Source organism: Hypoxylon trugodes (genome assembly GCF_022578975.1).
Source record: "Hypoxylon trugodes strain CBS 135444 unplaced genomic scaffold F4822scaffold_5, whole genome shotgun sequence".
Lineage (NCBI taxonomy): Eukaryota > Fungi > Ascomycota > Sordariomycetes > Xylariales > Hypoxylaceae > Hypoxylon > Hypoxylon trugodes.
Genome location: NW_026250020.1, coordinates 1098613 through 1125292, shown reverse-complemented (window position 1 = coordinate 1125292; position 26680 = coordinate 1098613). Strand labels below are relative to the sequence as shown.

Here is a 26680-nt window from a genome sequence, read left to right as displayed (position 1 = left end):
TCTCAACGCCGAGTCTTGAAATGAATAACTACTACCAAACTATCACCACAGGTAGAGTAGCCAAGGCGTAAACAAATAGAGATATGCACTTAGTAATCCCAGTGACATCATATAGACAGACGTAATAAACGTAGTATATAGTGAGTATTCATAGCTGCCTATAAAGCAAATATATCTACCCTTATATGTACAGCCAGCCTTCAACGACATCTCTTCCTCACTTCCCCTAATATGACCAACTCACAACATCCCTCCCATCAAGCGATACACAGACACCAACCTCACTACCTACAACCACCGCATCACCCGTACAATTTGCCCCAGTCCAGCCCGTCAGGGTAAGAGTATCAGGCTGCTCGTTATACCGCACGCGCGCGGACCCAGTGCCGGGCACGGCGATGTTCTGGCATGCGCCTCGGCTGTAGAGGAACGCTTTGATGCCGGAGGTTGCGCTGCAGTCGGATGCTGTGCTGAAGAGCTCGGCGTAGAATGTTGCGGAGGGGTCGGCTTGTTGGACGGGGGTTGGTGTTGCGGCAGTTAGAGCCGTGAGGATGGGGATGAGTGTAAGTAGTGAAATCCGCATTTTGATGGCTTATGGGAAGTAAGGAGCTGGGAGGCGGGTTAGTTTATAGGAGGTTGATGTTGTTATATGTAGAACTGGCCGTAGATTGAAGTTTGTGTCAAGCAAAGAAAGGAGTTGGTCCATATGGGATAAACGTCGGGCGTCAACGATCTTGTATTTATATCCTACACGCCGCTGACTCTATACATAAATCGTGTTGCCCTTCTGCCTGGGTAGGGGCCTTACCCCGGATTGAACGAAGCTAGAAAAGACCATCTCAGCCAAAAGCGTATAGTCCCGTAATCCAACTTCAGACACCCAGATTGGTGATGCCTCATCCTATAGTAAAACATGGTAGCGCAAAATGACCTCATGCAAGGACCTATTGTTCTTCTAGTCAATACTAAATACAGTTTTTTAACCTTCTGAATGTGGTTGGCCCGTAGAGTCTGGGCTGGCGAAGCTCATGGTTCACGATCCTTCGTCTCATTTAATAATCACTTAGATCGCCTCGAATCTTGGCTTGGCCTTATGGGTAAACATTAGTAAACTACTTAGGTAGCAAGGTAAACAATAAACAATCATTCTGTGGCTATAAATCAGAGTGCTCATCGAGGAGAATATCAATTATACAGTGGATGCGTATCAATCTGAAGTGAGGTCAATCTAAGTTATCGTGACCGTAAAATGCAACCTGGTATCCCCCGTCCGAAACGCCGTGGCCATGCTCGTAAAAAATGCAAAATCCGTCGTAATCGCCATCGTTATAACGCACCGCGTCGTGTCCCTATGTCAAGCAGCATTCCCCGTCAACACCTTAACTACTTCTGAGGTCTCTTCCTCTTCTTACTCCCGGAACCCTTTGACGAAGGCGCATTCTGCTTGACCTCCTTCAAATCCTCATCATCCTCATCGAGCCCCAACAACTCATCCGCATCCCTCCCACCCCCACCAGCAGCCGCCGCCGCAGCATCTTTCGCATGTTCCTTAGCCAACGCATCATCCTCCTGATCAAACGTCTTGCGCATTTCTTTAATCCGTTGCCTCTTCTCAATCATACTCTTAACGCGACCGAGATACTGCGGGTTCCGCCTTAGCGCGAATTCGAAGTCGTCGAACTTGAGCTTCTGCCGCCCCGCTACCTGCGCGTGCCGACTTGCTTCGAAGCACACGCCCTCCAGGAACTCCGTTACGATTTCGTCGAGCACGCGGACTGTTTCGGGCAGTGGGTCTTGGACGTCGCCGTAGGCGTAGAGGAGGGCGCGGACTATGGGTGGGAGGTAGTTAGATGAGATGGAATACGAGGAGTGGTTAGGATGGGGAAGACGTACTCTCTTTTGCGTTAAAAGTCTCCTTGCCAACATTCTTGCCTGCGCGGGCTCGAGGTTCCATGGCGACTGAATGATGTTTCGGGGTTTAGATGAGGATTGGTATTTCTCGGGTTCCTTCCAGGTAGGTAGGAAAGTTATAATCGCTAGAATCGAAATCTCGCGATGGATCTCTACAGCTTGCGCAGAACCGGGAGATAATTGTAGGTTGCAACTGCTAAAGTTGATATTTAACTGAATGTTGTAAGGCTGAAGAAATCGCAGCTCGAAGCTTTCAGTTGTAGGTACGGCAGGTACTTGTCTATGCAGTGGGGTCACATCCAAACACGTATGTACCTCGCGGCTTACTTCCACTGTTCTGGAGCGACCCTGGTCTGTGCAACTTTAAAGCTGAAATTAAGCGTTACTTATCCGGTAGCTACCGGCACGGACCCCTGTTTCCCACGTTACGGGGTTTTATCGGGTAAATGTTTTGTTATGTAATCACTGTAAATCTGGCGACAAGCTAAGCTGGCTTCTGAAAGGTTGAGATCGATCGCATTGCATTCTACAAACTCATATACGTAATACCTCGACGAAGACGAAGAAGAAGGCGAAGACGGGGCACACATTGGATTCGGGACACAAAAATTTCTCTTTGCTTGTTAAAGACGAATTGCTAAGATGGTAAGCTAGGATTTAATACTCTACTGTCCTTCTACATATAAAGGAAATAGCTGATAGTTGGAAACAGTCTGCGCTCTTCAACTTCCAATCTCTCCTACTTGTTCTCCTCCTCCTTATCTGCACATGCGCCTACGTACACCAAATATTCCCGACGATATTAGATCGAAATAAGCAAGGGTAGGTTGTTTGCTACTTGAAAGAGCGGGCATTACCATATCTACAGTTGGGATTAAAGCTAAAGTCTATCGCAGGTTAATGGGAATATTCTGGAAGGCAGCAAGAGTAGGGGAGAGGTTGAGTCCATATATAAGTTTATGTTGCGTGTTCATGGCGGTCAGTCCAGTATCGTCGAGTGTTTTATTAGCCTAGCTAACAACTATCAGTTCTCGATGGTTATCGGCAATTAGCGAATCGACTGACGACCCTTCAAATACCTTCAAGTATATCGCATAGGACATGACAATGGAGTTATGGAGTAAATGGTACCACTAGGCTGGCGTTACAGCTACTGCGACGATACATCGCGAACGAATACATTCTACTCATGCGCGACGACATTAGACCGATTGTTTGTCGATCCTATCGAAACCACTCCCCGATATTATAATGGCAGATGACCACTCAACTCGTGTCTATCTATGTTGGTGATATCAAAATCGATGGACATGCGAAATGTGCGATTCGAGTGATATGATATCATTGAGGTTCTCGACTCGTGGGATTTGACCTCTTGACTCGGTTGGTTGGGGTAACAAATTGGTGACAAATGACTTACTAAGTCAATTGACCTTACCGGCGTGTCGAAGCAGTACTACAACCGTTTTACGAGTTAAGGGGAGTGTTATGTGTAATAGTCTTGGCCGTCGCAATAATCTTATCGAATCAATTCATCGATTCGAGTGAATAGGTAACTTTCACAATAGGGGTGTATGGCAGATAGTAAATCACATCAACAGCGTCACATTAGGAGGCCTACAAATCAATCTTACCGGACAATAAACTGCATGCTGCAATGACTGTCACGTTTAATTTTAAGCTAGACATCTGATATTTGTTATGTGCGTCATGAATCTGACCCTTCTGGGGTAACCGAGTAGGAGAATATTTAAATAGGTACCTACCTAAACACCTGAGAGCCAATACTATGGGTTATAGAAGGCTGATCTTAGACGTTAAGGGATCGCTGACAGTAGCCCTTCCTACACCCTCTCAGCCTTGTATTGACTGCATGTCAGATTACGGTTTCATCGCTACGTATGTATGGAGATTGGACTATAGAAATTGAAGGTATGACTCCTATTCCCGGTAAAAGAGATGGAAAGTCTAGTGTGTGTGATTGTAATTAATAGAATGCGAGAACAGTTCGTGCTCGATCCTTCGGCCTGTCTCCGGGCTGTGTGGAAGGATGACTTGCATAGAAGAAAGCGTTTATAGATTGTTGGAAGGAAGGTCGCACGGCCTTCTCAATATATTCCAAGGTTTTCAATTGACCTATTACCTGAATTACCTAGCACCTTACGCGGAGACGCCGTTGAGTCATGGTGGGTTACAAAGGAAATTTGATTCATTATGCAGATTCGGTGTGTATAGTGGCAGAGAGAGTGGTAAATTCAGAAACATTGCTGTAGCGCATCGATAGTTCTTAGGCATTATGCATTATTATTATTATTTCAGGTGTAGTAGTGTGTGTAGTGTGTACTCTGTTCAGTAACTCCAGGCTAAGACAGCGGTCCTCGGAAAGCGGAGATGTGCGTCTGTATACGGTACCTATTTAGGTAAATAGGTAATCAATATTGACTTGATGTCATTGACGTCATCATTAAAGGGGGTTAATAAACAATCTGTTTGCATTTTAATAATAGGTACCTAGATGTGCTTGAGTATCAATGGGAGTTTAATAAGTGGGAGAGACATTGGTTTCTCAATTTTAAAACCAAACAACAATGAATGGCGGATGATGATGCGAACAGTTGAAATAGCCACCTCCTTGACGGAGTTGCCTATATGCACGCTCCCGAGGGCGTTCCGGGATGGAGGCGGCATCGTAAGCGGGAGGCAACAGAGCCTTGTGGCATCCTATCCGCACCCATTCCGCTAATTCGTGGTAATCTTACGATACGTCAAATCGCACTGAGGACTCATACATATGTAACTACAGATATGTATGTAGGCATCCCATATGCACGAGGTCGTTTGAAGCATGTCGGCGTACCCGCGACGGCTAGAACTGATACCGAACAGGAAAAAGAAAACACTACTCAGGAAAATCGTAAGATATCTGACTCGTGTAGTTACTATCTGACGTCTATTGATGTCCGTTGACCGATTTAAAAAGAAGATATATCTAATAAAAGTGACTAGCGCGCGGATGGGTTAGGGGAGATAGTCCTAGGTAGAGCTACACTTTCTACAATCACCCGGTGAGCTGCAGATACGTTCAAACGAGACCCTTACCGAGGTCTGTCGTTTCAAGAGTTGTGTTATCGTGGAACCGTTGATGTATTAGTAGGTGGTAACACGATTTAGGGAGTTGTTTAGTAGCAAATATGTTACATGCCAGGAACGGGAACCTAACAAGACACGGTTTCAACGAATTATATGGCACGACGGGGCTACTGACTTTCCTATGCGGGCAAAATGTTCGTAACCGCGTTAACCCCCGTCTTGTATTTACTTTATGGTCTGTTGGCGGGATGACGAAGATGATGATGTTAGGGGTTAAAATAACATGTTTGTTCGTTTTGAGTCAAAACAACCTCGACGAAGGAAATTTCGGGGCGGACAAAGCGGATGCGGCGTCCCAGTATTTTCTAGTATTCTCGGAAGGTGTTGGTAAAGTCTGGGCATCCGCATGGAGAGAGTTGTCGTCATGCAATATAGCGGCTATTCTTCAAAATTTTTGTCAATCTTGTTTCTTCCCAACTTTTTCTATCCCCTGTCTCCTTTTTCGTTTGATTAGGTACGTAAGCAGCATTGCGCTTGCTCTAGTAAGTACACCCTTTAGGTACGTTATTAGTTGGCTAGTTGCAGTCCACAGCGCTCCAGACTGTCATTGCTCGGTACATACGGAGTAACGATGCGACCTAATTCAAGGGGTACCAACCAATACTTGGATGTTGTATATGCGTTGTATTTTTGTCTACTACTGTCACTACCGTCGCTATAAACGCACTAACTAGAAACTTGGAGGCGTTTGGCGTTAAGTACCTTGAGGTATTAGTGCACTTCCAATCGTTTAGACCGCCGATTCCAGCCCCGAAGCGGCGACTATGTGCGCTGCTCGCCTCACTTTTTTAGCCGTCCGTGTTGAAATTAATAGGCCTAGGTGTCTAGGTAGGTCTGTAGATAGGTACATAATCGATCGAACGCATGGCCGGTCCCCATCCACACAGCTACCTACATAATACGCAACATGTTGAGTCTCAATACCAATGCCAATGCTTGAATGCATACATACCTTAGCGACCAACTAATACACACCTACCTATCAGAAAGGAAACAGAAACATTCACCGCCAGGTACATCCTGTCAGCCTAGCTGAATCGGAAGCCTGACGCGCTTCTTCCGAACTTCACACCATGATCGTCGTCTTCAGACTCGTGGCAATCTCATGGTCGTTCGTTTCTCGTTTCTTTCTTGGAGACCTTGGGAGTCGTCCTCCAACAGAGAACCAGCGTTCTGTTACATTTCTACGCGCATATCTCCATAGACCTACCTACATTCACACGTTTACTACGTATCATACGTATGATACATAATACATGATGATGATACCTGCATACTCCGACTCATATCCGCTCCCCATCTGTAATATGTATGCCCACTGCCGTCAAAACCTGATCAATCCTGACCTTTGATATCAAATATCACCACCCGTCTTGTTTCTCCGGCTCAATGTTGGATTGGACCATACCACACTCACCGACAGGTGCATGCTGCTGCACACCACGACCGGTCATTTAGGCGACAGAACAACTAAGACTTTTTTCTCTCTCCACGGTGTATTCGTATTTTGTCAATTACAATGCTTCATACCATCTCCTACATATCCGCGAAATGACAGGGTATGATTTTGCAAAAAATGAAGAATCGACTTCTAGCCGAAGGGAAACCTGATATGATTGATATTCCTACCTTATCATTCGTACACCACAATCAATCCATTTCATTTTAATTTTTCTTTTTCTTTCTGTTCGCATGTTGCTGCTGTGCCCATCTGGATACCGGTAGAATACCGACCTACTTAAAGTGATGTAGGTATATGCGTGTGCGTAGGTGCGTAGGTGTTATAGTAGATGCGGTGACACGTTAACCTCGAGTGATACCAGATGGGTCCCCTTTTTACATACAACACAACGCAACGCAGGACAATATGTAATAAGTCTGTATGCGTCCGTGTCTATCTACAAGGCGAGTTGGCCAAGCTAAAGTATGTACCGGTCCTAATATACTAGTATACCTAGGTAGTTGGCCTTGGTGCGCCTACTACATTAACTACATTAGTGTAAACACTGAACATATTGGTTGAGGTTATGCGAATTGAACCCATGCAGGGGCTTATTACGATTCCTAGAAAAGGCATTGGCCCACAGACCCACGAATTAGGGCCCCCGGCTAGTGCCAGATTAGTCCCGGACTGATGTTGTTGTCCCAAATCATTGGAACTCAAGCCTCAAAGCCTAAACCTGGGAAGTAGCAAGGTACCTAGGTATCTACCATAACCTACTATACCCATTCGTCAGGTACCTAGGTATCCCATTTAGCTAACCTAGGTAGGCCTATCCTGACCTATCCTGGACCTGTCTAGGTACAACTTCGCTAAAAAGTTAGGGCGACTCCCCCCTGAGCCACTTCCCATCTCCCTGGTCTAAGGGATCTCCTACCCTGAAACCGAAACGAGTCGAAACGAATTTTCTCGCTTGGATTTTTTTTTTCTTCCTCGCCTCTTCCATTCAATCCCATAGCTTCCAACCTTTTTACCTCACCCTCACCTTACTACCCAGCTTAGTTACTTACCTAGATACATCTACATCCACATCTATCACATCCTAGTAGTCTAGGTACAATTGCTATGTATACCAAAACTACTAAATACTTACCAACATTGATCAGAATGAAATCTTCGCTTGGGATAAGCCGTCCCCACGTCCTTTAAAGCCCCGGACGCTAATTAAAGACCGTCATCGGAGTGTTTTCTAATCCTGGCGTCAGCTATGTTGTTTCTCTGGTTCTCTGGTACGCTCTACGCTGATCTGATGGGCTAGCGAATGTTTTTGGAGGGATCTCGTTGTTACCCATCCCTTTTACAATCCCTTCCTAAGATCCCAATTCGAACCATTCTGATGAAATGTCTTCGAAAAAAATATTCCACTTGCTGCAGCCAAGAAAAACCGGCTCCCAACCTGACTAAAGAACCAGGGCAAGCCTCGTGTCGTGTGTTACGCTATGTCCTATTACTATTGTAACAAACGAAAGCGTTTGTTTAATCATCTATTTTTTTTTTTTCTTATTACTCTTGCTATGTTGGCATCTCAAATGTTCTCGTACCGTTGGGTGGACTCTTGGCTTCGGAAACGAATGATAACTGAATCGTGGACGAGTCCGTCTGCTGTTTACCATTTTCCCTTCTTACGAGTCCTAGCATTCCCCATCATCTTTTTTTTTCTTCTCTCTTTCGATGTGTGTGGCGATCTACCCATCCCTGGGGCTTTCTCTTACCACCTACATGCTTAGAGGCGCACACCCCCCCAGTTAGGATCCCTTGGGTCCTTTAGGTCCCACGGCGCCACCGCTGCTTGAGGAATTTTCTATTGATACTATCGTCCCGTCTCAGCCAGGCAGGAACAAGGCGTTCGAGGTAACGAGTCTCCGCAACGATGCGTTCCAGCCGTATGTATGTATGTACATATGTATACATACGTATATACAACTCACCCACCTACTAGTGTTGGGTACTTACATTACATTGATACAATACTTACAATAAATACATTACATCCTACAACATACTTGCCTACTTAAGTACCTTACTTAGTGTAGGTAATGTATCGAAATAAATATATTTCAATGTTGTATGTATGTACCCTACTATAATGTAGTGGTACCGGGTCTGGATCTCGCCCCGATGGTCTGTCTCGTCTGTCTTAGTATTATCTCTTCTCTTGCCTGTTTGTTGTCTACCACCTACTAATCTACTAATCAACTACCTAAAAAAACTACAATACACCATTATCCATGAGCCACGGAAGGATGCTGAGTGGTGGTGTGGATGCAATAGCGCATTGAAGTATCAATGCTTCACATTTCTCATTTCCCCCGGTACCCATGTCTGTCCCATTTCTGTCCCATTGTGCACCCCTTACCCGCGTGGGCCGTGGGCCGTGGATACCATACTACACTATTTCTCTTATTCCCAAGTTTAATAATAATTATAATAATACCTGGCCGCCTAGCTAGGTACCCGTACCTCCAGACGTAGAAGAGGTAATCTACTTTCCCGTGATTGATTACTGCTTTTAGAGACCAATGCGACCCCTACCTTTTTCTTAACTCCCTTTTCACTTCCAATACGGTTACTACTTATTATTGATCGCCTCGTTCCTGGCGACTCGCGATATCTTCTCTTCTCTTTCTTTCCTTCCCCTTTTGTTCGGCCCTTCCTACTTACTACACCCACCACTTTGGAAGAAATCGACCAAGCAAAAACAACAAAAATCAGAATAAGAAAAAAGAGAAACTAAGGTACACACCCTCCTTGTCTTAACTACCCATCCATCAACCTACCTACATACGTACGTACATACATACCTCCTACATATACATAGGTTGAGGTAGTTGTTCCTCCTACGTCTAAGGATTCCTACTGCCTGCAAACATCCATATTTCCCCTTGGCAGTAGTTGCTAGTTACCAGTCCTTTTCAGGGTTGGCTTGCAGCAATATTCTCAAATCATAGGTGGCCATGTAAGACTCAAAAAGAATCCACTCGCTTTCCCACAGATGCAACAGACAGAATCACTTCACACCTCTCGATTCCCTTGTTTCGAAGTACACAACAGACAAGCTAGGGGTATATCTGCAGCCATCCGCTTTCACGAGACCATCCCGTCCAACATCGGAGCTGTTTGTCACTTTTCTTTTATATAGAGCCCGCTCACTGACCAACTTCCCGATTTGTAGTTCTGTTATCTTTTTTGGCCATCAAAATTTCCTTCGGGTTCATAGCCTGAGCTCCCAACCAGGCACCACAAAAACGCATAATATTAGCCGGAAGACCGGTTTCCGGCCTCGATCTGACCAAATTTGAAGCGTTCTGTTAATTTGGAATATCGGCGGAAAAATGGGGGATCAAGGAACTGGTGGAATTGAGAGTAGGGGCGTTGAGAGCAACACAACAAGACGCATGTCCGAACCACGACCAAAATCCCACGACGATCAGATTCAGCAACAATCAACCGAGACAAAGGCACCCTCTACAGAGAGTGAAGAGCAAAAATACGCTCAATCTGGTCCTAGGCATTTAATTCCCGTACATCCAAGCAATGCGGCAAATGGCGGATTATCACGAAATCCATCTACAAGTTCCAGTGCTTCCAGAGACTCGCGGATGTTTGAACACCCGCAGAGATCTCAAATACCAAAACCACTGGAACCACCGGTGACAAAGGCAACTTTGAGCGAGTTGGATGTAAATAAGATTATCCACAACCCAAAGCTGCGGCACGATATAAACTTCGATCCAGACCTTCACTTCAGACCAAATGTTGACGGAGAGAAGGGAAGGAGAAAACAGGAGAAGGCAAACCAGTTTTGGAATACGCTTACGGAACAATTACAATTATTCGTCATCAACCGAGATGAGTTCATGAACAGATTTGGTCAGGGTGAAGACTGGTGTCTCCCTCAACTACTAAAATCGGTGAAGGAAATCATACAAACCTTAGTTCCACAGAGAGATCGTATGTATTTGGATGAGGGTCTAAATGTCGAGCTGATTATGCAGCAATTCAGCAAGGGGATAGCAGATCTAGAAAAGTTGGCCTCGTGGTTGTCGGGCGTTCTCAAATCTCATTGTGCCCCTATGAGGGACGAATGGGTTGATGAAATGTACAACCAACTGACAAATGGCAACAAAACCAACGATATGGAGGAGCTAGTCCAGGGGATGCGCAGCCTTCTAAGTGTTCTTGAGGCCATGAAGCTCGATGTCGCCAATCACCAGATCAGATGCCTCCGACCGATTCTCATTGAGGATACAGTGCACTTCGAGCAACGATTTTTCCTGAAGAAAATACGAGACCGCAGAATGGATCCTGGTCCAGCTCAATCATGGTATTTGACAGTGAGTCAATACTATTCTAGAGATCCGGCTTCAGTTCAGGCTTTTGGAGAGATGGGTGTATTTTTCGAGGCGCTGTGCAAAATGGTACTTCCGTCGACCGATCCTTATTCGCACCCGGACACTTTCATGTTCGATGAAGAGCGAATGGCCAAACTCCGATCTGATATGCTTGATGCTGTCAACTTGGAAATCTGCATGCGCCTGTATGAAGGATTAGAGAGGAAGTACAGACATTGTGACTCGATGTCTAGCGTGGGCGCTATTCCCACTCCTTTCCTGGCTACACCCTTTTCGGATGCTTCCGGTTTCCTTAGCTCGAGAACAGACGACGAAGGCAGCGAGGGCCACTTCAATTCTAGGCCGTCTAGTCTAGTCTTCAGCTCCGCCGGTTCGGCCCACTCTTCCCCTCGCAACTCCTTCATTCTACCCTCTCAACCAACTTCCACTCGCTTAGAGGATCAGCAAACTAAATCGAAAAACCTATACAATTCACTCGTTGCCCTACTCCAGACCTCCACTGCTAGCTCTCGATCTGTTTCTCGGTGGAAGGCGATGAAGGACTCGTTAGCTCTACAAATCTTCCGATTCACCAATGCGCCAGCTCAAGAACTACTACAATTTGAGGACGAGCTTGACAGTCATCTTTCCGAGCTTTCATCTCCACTTTTCCAGCAAGTCGAACAATACTATCACTACCACCTACTTGCGGAACTACGACAACGCGTCAAGGACTTCAGGGGGTTAACTGGTGCCGCCTTATTCTCGGTTGCTACTGGTGGCCGTCTACATGGCCCCAGCCGTACTTGGGATGGCCCCCGTGAAAATGTGAGCCTAGAGCGTACCTCACTAGAAAACGCCATCCGGGAAGCTCGCGAAGAGGGTGGCGTTGAGGATATGGCTACACGCCTAGCCCATATGGGTCTGCTTCATTGGCGAGTTTGGTCTCATCTGGTCTATGCTGGAGATCTCGATACAGTCATGGCGGTGCCTGATATGTCGATGGCGATCTAGTAATTCGCGTTACACAGCGCACACCAAGATATTCGATTCTTCCATACTCCGATACCTCTCATTTACACGGCGAACGGCAATGCGCACACGCCTTACACTATTAATCACCTTGTGTCATCAATTTTCTTGACTGCGTTTCGAACGATACCTTAAGGCGAATCGACATTACTAATACCCATTACACCCCGCTTAATCCAATGAATTGGTCGTTTTTTTTTTCTCAATAATCTGGACCGGCATCGTGTTGGTGTTTGTTTAGGAGTAACAGGTTTACCACCCGGTTCTGGGGGTTGTGTGTTCAGGGCATGGAAGAGGCATAGTCAGTTTTAGATTTGCAACCTTTTCTGTTTGTTTTTTGCTTTTTTTTTTTACTACATTTTACCATTTTTCTGGTTGCAACGTCACCTTGGCGAAAAAGGGCCTGCATCAAAACACATACCCGGTCTACATTTTCACAGGCGTTTGTGTCTCGTTCTTAGGCGATAAGCAAAGGCGAGAGATTGTTTATTTTTGCATCATAAGAATACAGGATAGCTTCCTTTGCCCACGTCATTTCTACAGAACAAGTTAAAGGAGCGGTGGTGGCAGATGTATGAGGAGGGGAAAGAAATTATTACGCCTTTTGGGGCGATAAGGTGGCACATCTGTATACGATGATGGATTGCAATTGATGATAGGGATGGACCAATAGTTTCTAGGAAGATACTTCGCCGCAAGGTTGATGCATACGTACTGATAGTTAATCGCTTTTCTCGACGGCACGGGATTTTCCATAGTGACTTTCGAGTCATGGGAAATTTCCAAAACCCCGTCTAATAGATTTTGCGTTATGGAATGATCAAATGGCTGGTCCCAATCTTAGTTAAAATTACGACCGCACAAGGGTCTCACTTGCGAATACGTGCGCGCGGCGGTGGCAGTGACGAATCCTTATTTTACCTAAGTACTTCCTAGTCCTCTTTTTTTTTCTCTTCTACACGGACATGAAACCAGATGAAATTGTGAGCTATCAATTATTCAGAATAAGATGGCTGGCTGATCTAACATGAAGCTAAATGCATGTGATATAAGATCTTACCCCCTATGTAATTGCACCCCTTTGTACAGCAGGAAAAAGAAAAAAAGTAAACATTAATAAGAAGCAAGAAAAAAAAAAAAAGTCCGCCACTAAATTAGCTTACTCATCAGACTTTCCGAATCCGTCGATTGATCGGATTTTCAGCCAACCACAATCAGCGCGTCCCTGAAGATCTAAACCTTCTTACGCCCGTTTCGAGATACCCTAAACGGATACGTAAGATAAAATACGTACTTTACAAGGGTAGAAATAGTAGAGGATACCGAGGACGTGGATGGGACGAATGGAACTTTGCAGCTGAAAAATGAGAAAGGAAAAAAAAAGAAAAACTGCTATTAATAAGAAAAAGGTGTGCTTTGCATGCATGCATACATGCTTTCAGCTGAGGCGAGGTGAGGTGTGCTAATGTCGCATCGGGGAATCCCTCGAATAGCCTAAACGTCGATGGTATAAGCAAATTAGAAGAGCAGAAAAAAATAAAAGAATAAGTCCACGATCGTACGCACGTACATATGTAGGACGAGTAGGACGAGATGGCAATTTCCGCATCATTTCCTGAGTAGGTAATTTTCTTTCATGTATGCACGGTGATTGCTAAGCCTACTAAAGGTATGATTAGGCAGTATTATGTTAGATGTCTGGGGCGCATATACACTCCGGAAATCGTAGTTTGGTGTGGTGTACATGTACTACATACATTCGGAGTTATAGAAAGGGGGCCAATAGGTTTATCGTATTTGATAGTGGAAAAACATACATATTATGGCCACCAACACACATATTTTTCGTACAGATTTCGTCGGTATCGATTGTATAGTAAATTTAGAAAAATAAATGCCTCGCGTATACCGAAAACCTGGCAAAACCATGTGGTATGGTCGCATACATATGCAGTGCTGCGGCCAAAACACCCGCGTGCTTCGCAATATCCGCAAATCGCCCGCAGCCTCCCCTTATTTTTTCCTTCCGGATTCTTCGCTTTCAGCTACGATGTTACAATACGTCGTTACTCGTTGTAGAAATACCCTTTTCGGTGAATTTTTCATATTTTGTTCGAGCGGATCACGACTCAGCCAGCCTTCATTCCGCGAGATGAATTCGATAGATTGGGAATATGCAAACCAATTTAAGATCTAGGCAGCGGGCGGTTACGGCGGTCATAAAATGGTCCTTGAGCCGCAACTTGGCATATATGGGGTACATATGTCGTCCAACCGATCCTAATATTCCGAGTAAGATGCGGCGTAGGCTCCGACGAAACGTATTTGGCCCCTTATGCGTGGTGCTGAGCCGCTACATGTACATTACGACCGAAAACGACGTTTACATGATATGTTAAACTAGGCACCAAGAGAGCCTCCTAGTAAAAATAGTTTTAAGAATATGATATCAGGGCGGTTATAAGGTATCCGATATACCCGTACTGCCTCCGAGATAAATCAGGGGAGTCTCCGTAGTCGAATCTACCGGCGCTTAACTACACCACCCCCATTTAGCCCCGGAGGCCGCCCGTGGGGCCGTGCTCGCAACCTCCAAGCCACGACTTGATATTAGATCGTATGTATACGCATATCCGTATTCCGCTTTGCCTCCACAATATTCGATCCAAGTTCGACGTCAGGCCGACCTTTCGCAAAAGGGGCGGCTGATGTACGCGTATGCAACCGGCGGTCTGAGGGCATGAATAGCCTCTCTTGGGTCTGTGGTCGTCGAGTTGGCCTTTATGGTGTCTAGATATCTAATGTCACGAAATATCATGATGATGCTCGCATACGTAAGTATCGTGGCTGATCAAGAGTTGCCTGGGGGCATATCAAAACCAACCTTGAGGCAGATGAGCGGTTGGTACATTTGCTAGTTGTCATATGCGATTGGACCGTAAATGATCTGATGTATATTCATGGGAATAGGTAGTCTTGAGGTAGCCGCGTGGCCAAACGTTTGTAAAGTCTGTGTGTGCATTAATGACAAATTTCACGACCCAAAGCTCACGAATAACACAGCGACACAAGCACACTCAGTTTCAAGTTAATCATTTTCTCATTCTCATCCTCGAACACAGTAGTACAGTTAGTTTACTTGCTCGCTCGCACACTCGCTTGCTTGCTACAGACAAAACATCCAAAACCGAGTTCTTCGGTTCCCTAGTATCTAGCCAAGCAATACATGTAATATAAACCAAGAATCTTTTCCCAAGCCGCCATCCCAATGCATATGTAAGTATTCAGGTGAATGGCCAAACCTCTTGGCTGCTAAAAGTTTTATACAATAATGCGAATGAGAAAAAAGCAAAATGGTACGCCACGGACGGTCGTAGACATCTACGCCAAGTATAAAAAGGATACATGTGGTGGGTATAATATTTAACAATAGAAGGAAAGTCTTGGGAGGGAAATATCGGCTTATTGACGAGGACTCAATGGGCTCTTGCCGGGTCCTTGTGCCCTTTTCATTGCCTTTAGCTCGTCCTCGAGCTTCCTCCGTATCATTTGTTCCGCCTATATAACTTGTTAGCAAATGTAGATCGTGACAGGGTTTGCTGTGAAGGTGACATACCTTTAGTTGTTCTTCGTATTTCTTCCTCTCAGCCCTCAATCCCACACGGTAAGAGTCGGTTAGGTATGAAGTCTTGGTAGTACCACCAGGTGATAGTGGCATGCGAGCTGACCCAAGTCGTTCCTTGTCGAGCTCGTCTTGGATTTGCTCCTTCTCCTTTCGGAGTCTTGCGAGTTCGCTCTCCAGCCTCTCCTCGACGTCATGAGTGGCATCGTGGAGTCGCTTCTCAAGCTCCTCGCTCATCCTATCCTTCTCATCCTTGATCTTGGAACGTTCGGACTTGAGCCGGTCGAGCTCATTCTCTAGCTCACCAATCTTCTTCTCGCTCTCGAGCGATTGCTTGACAACGTCAGTAAGATCCTGAGCGGTAGCCTTGAGCTCCCTCTCCAATGTCTCAACTCTGTTCTGCAACTTAACAGATTCAGAGCTATTATGTAGTGCCGCGACCTCCGCAGCTCTCTCCTTCCTCGAACCGTAGGCTCCATCAAGCTCGGCCTTGGCAAGAGTAGCTTCCATCTTAAGCTCAGCAAACATACCCGTCATCTGATGAAGCTCCTCTTCCATACCCTTAAGCTGTTTCTCCTTCTCTGCAACTGCCTGGTCAGAAGCGTTCCTGGCATCATTTGCTTCCTGCAATTGCGCACTAATAGTCTCAACACTGGCCTCGGCTGCTGCCAAGCGTGCTTGTACATCTTGGCTATTGGACTCTAGCGATGCAATCTTGGCATTTCGTTCCTTGAGTTGTTCACGTGCCTCCTCGATGGCCGAAGACTCTTCGGTTCGGCCCTTCTGTGCTATTTCTAGATTTTCTAAGGCCTGCGAAAGCTGAGAGCGAGCATTGTCTGTTTCCTTCTCTGATCGGTGTAGCGATTCCATGGCCTCCTCCAATTCGTCGATCTTGTCCTGTAATGCTTGGTCCTTCTCGGAATCTGATCTGCTGTTAAGTTCGCGTTGCTGCTTGATCTGGCGCTTCAGCACACCCTTTTGCTCCTGTAGTTTGGTGGCTTGTGTGTAAAGCCATTGGATCTTGGCCGAGAAGGCTGTCAATGAATATTGCTCGTCAAAATCGAAAGACTCGCCATCAGACATGTCTTCTTCATCTGGTTCTAGTCCTTTCTCTTGGCGGGCTTTCCGTCGCTCCTGTTTTCGTTGCCGTACATCAGCATAGCCGGATTGGATGATATCCCAGAGACCCATAAGAACCGTTTCGGACTGTTCGGAGTTGCCGGAGTTACCTCGTCGCAGCTCATCTTCAATGAGCTGCAATGAGTCCTGCAAGTATCCGAGCTGTTCGTCGACTCCTAGATCTGCATTGGGTGGGGGTGGATGGTTGATATTAGCTCCTAGCAGTAAGTCCTGGATCTGAGCATTGACGCCTTGTATCTTCCCTGCAGCTTCCACGCTGTTCCCTTGTCCTTGAGCGATCGCAACAAGTCCATTCTCAAGGTAGTCTAAGTGGCTGTTAAGCATGTCACCCGGCTCAAGCCGGCCTGACGGCGCAGCGCTATAATTGCCATTCCTTGCCGGGTCGGCCCTTACGATGACATCGCGTAGCTGGCGGTTGAAATTCTCTAATTTGCTTTCCGTATCCGAAATAAGTCTCCACTGGTCTGAGCCCGGACCTCGGAGTTCGTTGATTTCGGCAAGGAGTGATTCGGTTTGGGCCCGGAGTTCGCGGTTTTCTTCGCGTAACCTCTCACTTTCTTCGGTTAAATGCTTGTTCTGCCCTCGAATAGGCGATTTCATGGGAATCTCGATAGCGTTTCCCCGGCTTCGATCGTTAAACCCATTGGACTGATCAAAGGATCGATACAAGCTTGCTTCGTCGAAGGTAAACCCGTCTTCCAAAAAGTCCATGCTAATACTATCACGGCCGTTTGACGTGGTATACATGCTCTCGGGACTAGCGGGGGCGCCATTAACCAGTGGAACTTTCGGTGTTGGAGTAGTTGATTTCTTGGTCGTTTTGTGAGTAAGTTGAAGGATACCGGCAGTATGTTGCAGTAATCTCCTTTGGGGTTCCATAGCGCGCTTTTCCAATGTCCATAATTCGGAGGCAAGATCCTCGCATTTCTTCTGAATCGTACTGAGTTCGTGTTCGGCCTCTTTCGCAGCATCACTAGATCCACTCCGTCTGTGGCCCAGGAGACTCTTCCTCGACGGGGAGTACAATTTAGACATTGATATGGCGGCATCGCGATATTTAGACTGAATGGCGAGGTTCGACCGTGTCTGCTCGATCCGTTGACTTAATATCTGGTACTGCTTCTTGAGACCATCCACCTCTTCCTGGGAAAGAATTTCATATTCTTTACTGTCGAGCAAGGCGGTTTCGGTGAGTAGGTGTACTTGGACAGGGTCTTTCAGATCGACTAGTACGGAACTTTGGACGCGCCCCGGATTCATCTAATAGATTATAAGTATACTGCGAAATAGACGCGCCGCTAAGAAAGAGCTTACTGGATTGAATCGGGGTTTATCGAAGCCATTCATATTATCTTGCCGATAGGATTCGACGAGCGCCGGAGCCCTCGGCGAAACCATTGGGCGCAAGGGCGGCGGCGCTCCTGTGTCGAAGCCATTTTGACCTCGACTCGCAAAACCGTTCATTCTTGTCACTTCCGAGTAGACGCGCCAATTATCCAATACATTATCCTATAGAAAGATCGCGTAGAATCGAGTGGTGTTCGTATTATGGTCTGGGTAAGGTTGCTAGGATCGCTCGATTATGGTGGCTGGCGCAGGATTCAGTCGCTATGCACAATTCAGGCACACGCAAGAAACAAAGATGGGTCAGGTCAGGAGGATTCAAGTATTCAGATTAACTCCAAAAGAGAGAAAGACAACCCAGGGAACAAAAATCAGAATAATGTCGCAAAATGGTAGGCAGTAAGAGTCCAAAGAAGTTCCCAAGTCGCGGGATGGGGACCAGTAATGAGATTAGAAAAGGAGTTTTAAAGATTGAAGATTGGAGATTGGAGATCTACATGGGCGATATGGGCGACATAATGACCTAAAAGTTAATTAGCGGCATACATTCCCGACGCGCTTCCAGGCCTAGATGACAACGCTAAACCGTGCTGGGTAATTTGGGTGGATGTGAGGTCCTCCCTGTGATGTGGCTGGGATAACCGTACAATCGGTGCGCTGTAAGTACCTGGTACGAAATACTATACGAAGAATATTTTGTCCCACCAATTAATGTTTGTTAATATCAGGCATCAAACTACCAATTAATATATAATACCTTTCCGTATTCCCATTATTTGCGTCCCCAATTTCCTTTTTGTTTTCGTCAAGTTTGCTCTGAATATCATGTTAGGAACAGTGGTTGGTATAAGATCTCTGTACCTAAGCCTATAGTGGAACTCACTATAATACAGCGCCTAAAAATAAAGACTCAATTATACCCCTTGCAGTAGCACGCGCATTTATCAAACCAGACTCTTATACTGAATTGAAAAGACTCCATCACAATTGTGTCTGGGTTTGGTCACGTTGTTGACATTATGCTGACATTTTCTTATTGTCGATCTAAATTGTACCTTGCATATATATTCCTTCGTGTGTTAAATGGATATTAACTTACTTGTTCAGGTATTTGTAATTTCGTGCTTTGTAATGCTAAGCGACTCACCATTGCGCCATTTGAACCTGGAGAATATCGACAGGGGTATTGTCCTCCACTACGTAAATTCCAACGTGGTGCGGCTAGTGTTGTGTAAATCTGATGAAAGTATTTCTACTTATCACCAATAACAAGATTCCAACTCGACTATACTCGTCACCAGTGTCTCTGTTGCACACGTGGGCAACTCCTACAGAACAAACCACATCTATTCTAAGTACGGCACGGGATGTTATCAATGCATGATATCTGATGTATCTACGTTAGTTTTGAATGGATAAGCCCCGCTTGTGGGAGAAGTCGAAACTGGTGAACAATGTAAGGGGGATTACTTACTAAGAGCATTTGGGCGTGAGAGAGGAACCCTATAACCATCCTTCTCAGGCAAGAAAGGTTATTCCAATAATTAGAGTATAACCCAGCCGCAGTAAGTCCTAATTTATGATTATGGGCCAACGACGATGCGATGGGGTCCATGGTTAAGTGATAATCGAATTTGGTGGTTTTTTTCTTTTGTTTTTTTTTGTCTTTGTCTTATTCTTTTTTTTTTTTTTTTCTGTTTCTTTTCTTGCTGGTCCATCTATGAGCCGACATGTCTAGAATGCCCCGCGGAACTGATCCATGACTTGCTGACCCATCGTCCTGCGTCTTCCTTCCCCTCCAGCTTGGCTCTGTACACCAGATGCCGAGGCTGTCGATGCATTTTCTCCTTCAAGTCTCCTGCGTAACCCTTCAAATTCTTGACTTCTCCTTTGTGTTCGTATTCCTACAACCCATCCTGGGAGTCGCCATCGTATTAATCTAGGTGGTACAACTTCCGTTCTCCATGCCATGCCTACTGCCCAGCCAACCGCTGCGCCGAGTAGAGATCCGGGCCACTGAAAAAGGGCCAACTGGAATGCCAACAGGTATCGGTACGATTTGTCAGAAAATGTGATACCCTGTGCCTGATCATCTGCTTGCGCGGATAGCGAAGTCGCAAGCTTATACTTGTAAACCGGTGGAATCATCGCATGATATTGGGCTAAGATTGCAAATATTATGGGTGTCGGCCCGGCGGGGAGGTAATTGAAGAGACCCAATGTAAGTGGTCTTAGGAAGAACGCCAAAGATACGGGTGGCAGTACGCTTGTTAATGAGAAGGTAACAAAGATAAAGCTCTATAGGATATTCGTCATTAGTAAGATACATTACTCAGAGAATGCGATGCACTTACAGCAAATTTCCTCGATCCCCACATCCTCTCGACAGCCCTCATGTTGTACAGAGTCATAGCAGCGAATAGTACTTCAGCCGAATTGGTGTAGCAAAGTTGGTAGATGAGGACTCTCCATGTCTGATGGAATCGCCAAAGGTGTAGATCGACTAGGATATAGAAGTAATGCTTGATGTCAAGAAGACTGGCAGCTATCGATAACCCAATGATGCCGTACACCAGGTTGCGCGTAACCGGCGCATTCGTGAAGGACATTGTGTCGGCAATACCTCAAGCTCGGTCTGCGATAGCTACTAGAGCATTGTAGGTGTTGTGTCAATTGCGCAACAATGAATCAAATCCAAATAGGCGTGCAAATACAAAATACAATGTTATGTTCTTCTTCTGTTGGCGTCTATCGGGAGAGAAGCTTGACATCGGCCACTGGGTATCTAAATAGACCCAATGGCATCATTTATAGATGGGTGAACAGGGTGTCTTTTAACCTTTGACAAGCGCATTGCTACATAATGTACCGATTTATGCCAATTATACAAATTTATCCAGGTAATAAAGCAACCTAAGAGTAAGTGCCGACAGGGATCTAGGGTATTCAGCCTTATCGATAAATTTCAATAACACGTAAAGCCGTAAATCCATGTGCTCAGCTTCGGCGCCAAGCTTTAAACTCATGACCTCTGGACCTTCAGAAACTCCGAACAGCCACATTCGTCGTCATCTTCCTACCATGCAAGAGACATAGCCTTCGTTAAGTATTTCTTTTTAGTTATTTGTTTCTCGTTACCCTGAAGCCTTCAAGATACATTCTATTCGCAACTTAGATCACGTTCATCCAATTATCAAACTCAATCATGTCAGACCTCTACCTATCGCATCTCCGAAACTGGATCTTGAAGTCTCCGCCGGCGGAATTCGCGATTCGAAATGCTCGAGAATTGCTTATAGGTACTCTAAAGCAGGGACCTATCCCTCAACATGTCGCGTTTGAAATGGACGGAAATAGGCGATTCGCCAAAAATCACAAGATCGAAACCATCGAAGGCCACCACCTAGGCTTCGAAGCGCTCGCAAGAGTTCTCGAGATCTGTTATAAGTGTGGTGTCAAAGTTGTTACGGTGTATGCCTTTAGTATTGAAAACTTCAACCGACCCCGACACGAAGTTGGTGGCTTAATGGCAATGGCTAAGGTCAAGCTAGAGCAACTCGTTCAGCACGGCGAGCTCCTTGACCGATACGGTGCAGGTATTCGCGTATTGGGTGAGCGCGACTTAATCCCGGACGATGTGCTGCCTTATGTTGATCGAGCTATCGAGATGACAAAACACAACAAAGAGTAAGCTTACCCTGTTCATATCTTCCATTAACCGCCACTGACAATCTTTAATAGTGCTGTGCTCAACATCTGCTTCCCTTACACCTCGAGGGCCGAAATGACTAGCGCTATCAAAGCGACAGTAGATGAATTCACGACATCACCTCGACAACCGAACACACCATTCTCCCAGTCGCGAATCACCCAGAAGGTCCGATCCAATAGGTCAAAGAAATCAGATTCTTCGTCGCCCAGAGGCTCTTCACCAGATCAAGACAACAAGTCAGATGTCGATGATTCCATGTCTTCAACTACTGCTTTGGACCCGGAATCACCGCCTCTACGATCTACGACTTTGAAGCCAACCGAGTTTAAGAACCCAGAGAGTATCACAGCTGAGACTATCAACAGCCATACGTACACTGCTGAATGTCCGCCGCTGGATATTTTCATCCGAACAAGTGGTGTTACGAGGCTGAGTGATTTCATGTTATGGCAATGCCACGAGAACACGCAGATCTTTTTCTTAAAGTGTCTATGGCCTGAGTTTGACCTTTGGCATTTCATCCCTATTCTCCTGGAATGGCAATGGCGACAGAAGAAGTTGACGGAGAAGGAGGGCACGAAGAAGTGAACAGACGAATGACTATAATACCCTTGGATTGGCGTTCAGGCGTGCTACTTGCGAATACGTTGTTGGCAGTGAGACCCAGGATGTGGTTGGTGCTTGGATTTAATGTGTCTGAAAGAAAACTGGCATCCGAGTTGATAAGAACATGTGGAATTAGGATGCATATTATGTTGCTTTAGTAAATAGATACCTCACGATGATAGATTATTTCCTAGTGTATGTGGTTTGTTAGTTTAACTCCTAACGAGGCAATATATTCATAATATAATGTTCCTTCGAAAATATGTTCAATATACATAATGTGTTCGATATGCGCAACATGCGCAGTATGTGTGAGGTACAGTGTCAGTTGCAGATCTGCAATTGTAGCGCGGTTAACCATGGATTAGGTAGTGCCGAGGCCTAAGTTCGTGCAAGGGGTTACACAAGTGGAGACTTAAAATGTTCAAGGTCAAACTGGGCTTGGCTGCTGAAGTCATTGTTTCTTCTTATCTTATCGTATCTATGGCCGGATTAATTCTTCGGATCAATAGTGGCTTGTCACGAACCCCAGCTGGCCCAATCAAGCCAATTGAAATGCCGCTTCCGTGCTTAGGCTTGGCCCACATTGCCAAAAAGTGCCCGCCGATAGAAGCCCGCGCGCAAATGGGGGTCCTGGGCAACTGCAAGTGGCTCGCAAAAGTAAAGGCTGCTAACCTTAATCCTTTAGAATCTACTACCTACTACTGCTACCGCTGTTGTTACTGGTCGACTCAATTAATAAATCTCATCCATCCCAGTTGTCCACCTGGTCTCCTACTACTTTTGCGCCGACACTTTACATAGCTCTTTTCGCGTCATTTTTCTTCTTTTTATTATTGGTATTGTCTATCTCATTTCGCAAAATGACATGATCTTCATTATCTGAAGCTTCTTGTCAACTTACTCGGTCCGCGAAGTCCTTTAGTCTTTCGAGCGAGAAACCTCCCATTCTATCCTCTCCCACAACTCTCCTTTCCCGACAAAATCCACCATTCAATACCCATTTCCTCGGAGGAAAAAAGATGAAAACTGCAAAGCCGTCCCAAGCGGACGCTGGTCCTTCAAATCGAAGAGCTCAACCTGTTCGACAAACCCGAGCTAATCCCCCACGAACAACGTCTGGCTCAGCCCGCACTTTCGCAGCGAGAGACTCGCTAGGAGGCGGCCACAGCCATGATCAACCTATCGACGTATTTCCTGCAATTACATACTTTACCGACGCAATAGCATCCCTTCCTAAAGACCTTGTCCGACATTTCACACTTTTAAAAGAGGTAGACGCCAAGATCTTCGCTCCAGAAGAGACACTCTTCCAGCTCGTTGACGCCGTCCTCAAGTCGACTCCGCCCGAGCCCAAAAATAGCAACGATGCAGCCAGCAGTATCGCCGCTGTTTCGACGCCAATGAGCGCCCAGAACAGCTCTAGTAGTCTCCCTGCGAACGGCAATGCTCCCGGATCGACCGATGACAACTACAATTCCAACGTCTTTGATCCGAGCAATCTTCCGCGACGACAATTATTTCGTCAGACTGCTTTCAAAGTCCAAGAAATGCTTGTGTCGCTAGAAGAGAAAAATCATGTTATATCAACAGCGAACGAAGCGCTTTCTAAAGAATTAGCTCGGATCAACGACGTATGGCCACATCTCGAAGCCGAATACAGCGACGAGGCCAAATGGGGCAGTACTACACACTGGGCTTATCCAGAGAACAGAGTCAATCGGGCGAACCAAGCCGAAAGGTCACGTCGGGATGGTGCAGCTACTATTACGGCGGCAGCGCAACAGCTTGCTGAGGAAGCTGCAGCACGAAGCGACGCGAGAAAGCAAGCACTCATAGCTAAGAAGGGGCTCAAGAATCAACATCAAGACTCGGATGTGGATGATCACGACAATAAACACAAGGGCGAATCGAAAAAAGCATCTAACAATAATAGCAAGTCACGGAAGGCCGCCGATACAAGCGCACCAGTCGGATTGGGTATTTCGTCGGGCGCTGCTACAAATACCAACGGGAACCCTCCATCGAAGAGAAGGAAAGTCGAGACCAATAAGCCAGCCAACGGAGGACAGCCCATGGAACGTGCTATGAGCTCAGTCTTTGGTAACAATTCGACAAAGACTAAGAACTCTAGTCCAAGGGCAACGCCCGCTCCCGAACAGCCCAAGAAACGAAAAGCTCTTCCTACTGTCAATGGTGCCTCGAAGAAGAAGTGAGCAACTCCTAATAATCCCCTCTAATGCGTTTCGTCGCTAACCCCTCCTTCAACAGCAAAACCACTACCGCAACCGCCGCGCTTTCGCCCTCAATCGCACCCTCCCCAATCCAACCTAATTTCGACCCTAAAGTCGCAGCTCGCGGTTCTCCCGCGCCCTCTACAACATCTGCACGACCTGCATCGTCCCGAGCGAGACAAAATTCTATACAGTCTAATGTGGAGAATGGTCGACAGCGACCGACATCATCCGCATCAAACAGGCCGAATGGTGCCACCGCCGCAACTCCAGAGTTGATGACGGTACAGAACGGCACCCGCCCACCGGCCGATATCAAGACAAGCAAAGAAACAACAACGGCCGTCAAGGTTGAGGCTTCTAAAGAAGAAACGGTCCTTACTATTGCAAGCGCCAGCAGTGCTAGTGCAAGTAGCAAAGCTATGACGAAAGGAGACGAGTCGGAACCCAAGGGTGAACCAATTCAGACGCCGTCGGCAACATCTACAACCGTCGTCACCACCAAGAGTGGGCGAGCTAGTAAGCCTTCAACGCCAGCATTGGGGTCATTCCCAGATCCGCCACCGCGATCTCGATCAGCACGAAATGCGTCAACTTCAGGCGCAAAAAGGAGTCATAAAAAGGGCGCCGCTCAACAGGTCGCAGCTCGAGTCGCAGACGAAGATGCGAACAGTAGTGTACAAGGTGATGATGAAGGTGATGTCGATGCCGACGAGCCTTTATACTGCTATTGTAATGGTGTCAGTTATGGAGAGATGGTTGCATGCGACGCCGATGACTGCGAGCGCGAATGGTTTCATCTCGATTGTGTTGGTTTGAAGGCAGCGCCACCTTCTAATAGTGAGTCCAAACACCCTTGTGTCATGGTGTATTATCTAACCAAGTTGCTAGTGAAATGGTATTGCGACAACTGTAAGGATCGTATTAAAACCGGGAAGAAAGTAAATGGGAGGTGACCTGTTCATCATCTACATATCTTATTTGCCGGGGTATATCGAGCGCCTACTTAGAATTTGGGGGGGTTCATGGTGTTTTCAGTCTTTTTTACGATAAGGCGGCATCCGCGGCTGGAAATCCCGGAAGCTTGAAGGATGCAACATGATCATACGTATATCGGCGTTTCGGGGTTTAGGGACTTTAGATTAGTATAGCTACCTATTACATTGTGGGTAGACTATGTAATCATGGCTGTATTCGGAAGGGCTACTTATTTATGGATCAATACGGTTTCAATACATCTTATGTTTGTTACCAGCTCGGAGTATATTTAGGAACCAAGTTTTACGCGAATGGGCACATAGGTCAGATAGGACGGTGTCTGGTATTTCTGTACATCGTTCGGGGTCTTCCATATTGTTAGAGGGCTACTTACTAAGCTTGGGGGCGGATATTCCTGTAGCACATCGGTAGCAAATCACCCAAACCCCTGATGGCTATAGGTCGGTCTTGAAAACAGTATCATCTCCGCATGACACCTTGGGGAGAGTTGACAGTATTCTTAGTCCCAGGTACAGTGGAAAGAAATCACCGTACTTCCATTCTATAACTAATAGTCTAATGATCGGCAAATTAGGGGTGGAATTTATCGGAGAAAATACCTAGGTTGAGGTATTATTAGTTACTATAGTCTTTACTATAGTCTAAAGTCCGTCCACCTGGATGTACATACCCCTTACGTACCTCTTCAACACTTCCAAGATCGGGAATATCAGCCGCAAGTTCAGACATGGAATAGAAGAAGCAAATAAAGATGATTGGCTATTCGAAAATCTCCAACGAAAACTTGAGGCTATTTCCCCGCAAACAACTATGTTTCTTCTAGGTAGACCATGCAGGTCTTAGATCGGCACCGGCCACCGGAGGCAAGGGGTAGAAGCATCAAACGTTGCATGGCAAACGAGGCTAATACCTAATAATAACATCTACCGAACGTGTCTGCGTGTTCAAAAGACGAGGTAATTTGCATTCTTGGAATAGCATAGAGCGACCTGGTGATGATGTGTATTTGTTGTTAAATGACTACCCCCTATTTTTTGCATCATTTTTTGAAGGCCACGTGAACTTCGTGATAAGACGGAAATGGGATTAGTTTCGCTT

General features: G+C 46.0%; 10 protein-coding genes across 10 annotated transcripts; 5 read left to right on the top strand and 5 right to left on the bottom strand.

Moving 5' to 3' along the window:
* Positions 1-226: 226 nt before the first annotated feature.
* Positions 227-835, bottom strand: F4822DRAFT_443432 (uncharacterized protein; the record flags this gene model as incomplete). The annotated part of the gene is made up of 1 exon (XM_051463110.1): positions 227-835. Exon 1 carries the CDS (start codon positions 581-583, stop codon positions 227-229), a length of 357 nt encoding a protein of 118 aa, XP_051314256.1. The 5' UTR covers positions 584-835.
* A 256-nt stretch (positions 836-1091) lies between these two features.
* F4822DRAFT_402963 (TFIID-18kDa-domain-containing protein) lies at positions 1092-2352 on the bottom strand. Its single transcript, XM_051458069.1, has 2 exons — positions 1894-2352; positions 1092-1829 (listed from the first exon to the last, which is right to left on the bottom strand). Exons 1-2 carry the CDS (start codon positions 1952-1954, stop codon positions 1384-1386), a joined length of 507 nt encoding a protein of 168 aa, XP_051314255.1. The 5' UTR covers positions 1955-2352; the 3' UTR covers positions 1092-1383.
* Positions 2353-2419: 67 nt separating this feature from the next.
* F4822DRAFT_402962 (DUF1242-domain-containing protein) lies at positions 2420-2961 on the top strand (the record flags this gene model as incomplete). Its single annotated transcript, XM_051458068.1, has 3 exons — positions 2420-2556; positions 2624-2733; positions 2808-2961. Coding segments are annotated over exons 1-3 (226 nt in total), but the record flags the coding sequence as incomplete, so codon positions are not given.
* A 4396-nt stretch (positions 2962-7357) lies between these two features.
* Positions 7358-8774, top strand: F4822DRAFT_402956 (uncharacterized protein). The gene has a single exon (XM_051458067.1). It carries the CDS (start codon positions 8002-8004, stop codon positions 8287-8289), a length of 288 nt encoding a protein of 95 aa, XP_051314253.1. The 5' UTR covers positions 7358-8001; the 3' UTR covers positions 8290-8774.
* Positions 8775-9894: 1120 nt separating this feature from the next.
* F4822DRAFT_429100 (T-complex 11) lies at positions 9895-11907 on the top strand (the record flags this gene model as incomplete). The annotated part of the gene is made up of 1 exon (XM_051461029.1): positions 9895-11907. One exon carries the CDS (start codon positions 9895-9897, stop codon positions 11905-11907), a length of 2013 nt encoding a protein of 670 aa, XP_051314252.1.
* A 1001-nt stretch (positions 11908-12908) lies between these two features.
* Positions 12909-13425, bottom strand: F4822DRAFT_402952 (uncharacterized protein). The gene has a single exon (XM_051458066.1). The coding sequence runs from the start codon at positions 13349-13351 to the stop codon at positions 13190-13192; it is 162 nt and encodes a 53-aa protein (XP_051314251.1). The 5' UTR covers positions 13352-13425; the 3' UTR covers positions 12909-13189.
* Positions 13426-15274: 1849 nt separating this feature from the next.
* F4822DRAFT_247966 (Up-regulated during septation-domain-containing protein) lies at positions 15275-18256 on the bottom strand. Its single transcript, XM_051454390.1, has 3 exons — positions 18002-18256; positions 15542-17947; positions 15275-15483 (listed from the first exon to the last, which is right to left on the bottom strand). The coding sequence occupies exons 1-3, from the start codon at positions 18149-18151 to the stop codon at positions 15388-15390; spliced, it is 2652 nt and encodes an 883-aa protein (XP_051314250.1). The 5' UTR covers positions 18152-18256; the 3' UTR covers positions 15275-15387.
* Positions 18257-19532: 1276 nt separating this feature from the next.
* F4822DRAFT_247948 (uncharacterized protein) lies at positions 19533-20728 on the bottom strand. The gene is made up of 2 exons (XM_051454389.1): positions 20386-20728; positions 19533-20329 (listed from the first exon to the last, which is right to left on the bottom strand). Exons 1-2 carry the CDS (start codon positions 20638-20640, stop codon positions 19766-19768), a joined length of 819 nt encoding a protein of 272 aa, XP_051314249.1. The 5' UTR covers positions 20641-20728; the 3' UTR covers positions 19533-19765.
* A 333-nt stretch (positions 20729-21061) lies between these two features.
* F4822DRAFT_402948 (Undecaprenyl diphosphate synthase) lies at positions 21062-22610 on the top strand. Its single transcript, XM_051458065.1, has 2 exons — positions 21062-21718; positions 21773-22610. Exons 1-2 carry the CDS (start codon positions 21237-21239, stop codon positions 22329-22331), a joined length of 1041 nt encoding a protein of 346 aa, XP_051314248.1. The 5' UTR covers positions 21062-21236; the 3' UTR covers positions 22332-22610.
* Positions 22611-22951: 341 nt separating this feature from the next.
* F4822DRAFT_402947 (uncharacterized protein) lies at positions 22952-26283 on the top strand. The gene is made up of 2 exons (XM_051458064.1): positions 22952-24561; positions 24621-26283. The coding sequence occupies exons 1-2, from the start codon at positions 23372-23374 to the stop codon at positions 25537-25539; spliced, it is 2109 nt and encodes a 702-aa protein (XP_051314247.1). The 5' UTR covers positions 22952-23371; the 3' UTR covers positions 25540-26283.
* The last annotated feature ends 397 nt before the right edge of the window (positions 26284-26680 follow it).

Excerpts from the sequence above, each read along its gene's own strand:
- F4822DRAFT_402963 (XM_051458069.1), bottom strand. The coding sequence starts at position 1,954 with ATGGAACCTCGAGCCCGCGCAGGCAAGAATGTTGGCAAGGAGACTTTT. Across the intron at positions 1,830-1,893 it reads GACTTTTAACGCAAAAGAGA|TCCGCGCCCTCCTCTACGCC; the intron begins GTACGTCTTCCC and ends TCCCACCCATAG.
- F4822DRAFT_402956 (XM_051458067.1), top strand. The coding sequence starts at position 8,002 with ATGTCCTATTACTATTGTAACAAACGAAAGCGTTTGTTTAATCATCTA.
- F4822DRAFT_402952 (XM_051458066.1), bottom strand. The coding sequence starts at position 13,351 with ATGCATGCAAAGCACACCTTTTTCTTATTAATAGCAGTTTTTCTTTTT.
- F4822DRAFT_247966 (XM_051454390.1), bottom strand. The coding sequence starts at position 18,151 with ATGAACGGTTTTGCGAGTCGAGGTCAAAATGGCTTCGACACAGGAGCG. Across the intron at positions 17,948-18,001 it reads ATAAACCCCGATTCAATCCA|ATGAATCCGGGGCGCGTCCA; the intron begins GTAAGCTCTTTC and ends ATAATCTATTAG. Across the intron at positions 15,484-15,541 it reads AATACGAAGAACAACTAAAG|GCGGAACAAATGATACGGAG; the intron begins GTATGTCACCTT and ends CAAGTTATATAG.
- F4822DRAFT_247948 (XM_051454389.1), bottom strand. The coding sequence starts at position 20,640 with ATGTCCTTCACGAATGCGCCGGTTACGCGCAACCTGGTGTACGGCATC. Across the intron at positions 20,330-20,385 it reads GGGGATCGAGGAAATTTGCT|AGCTTTATCTTTGTTACCTT; the intron begins GTAAGTGCATCG and ends AATATCCTATAG.
- F4822DRAFT_402948 (XM_051458065.1), top strand. The coding sequence starts at position 21,237 with ATGTCAGACCTCTACCTATCGCATCTCCGAAACTGGATCTTGAAGTCT. Across the intron at positions 21,719-21,772 it reads ATGACAAAACACAACAAAGA|TGCTGTGCTCAACATCTGCT; the intron begins GTAAGCTTACCC and ends AATCTTTAATAG.
- F4822DRAFT_402947 (XM_051458064.1), top strand. The coding sequence starts at position 23,372 with ATGAAAACTGCAAAGCCGTCCCAAGCGGACGCTGGTCCTTCAAATCGA. Across the intron at positions 24,562-24,620 it reads AATGGTGCCTCGAAGAAGAA|CAAAACCACTACCGCAACCG; the intron begins GTGAGCAACTCC and ends CTCCTTCAACAG.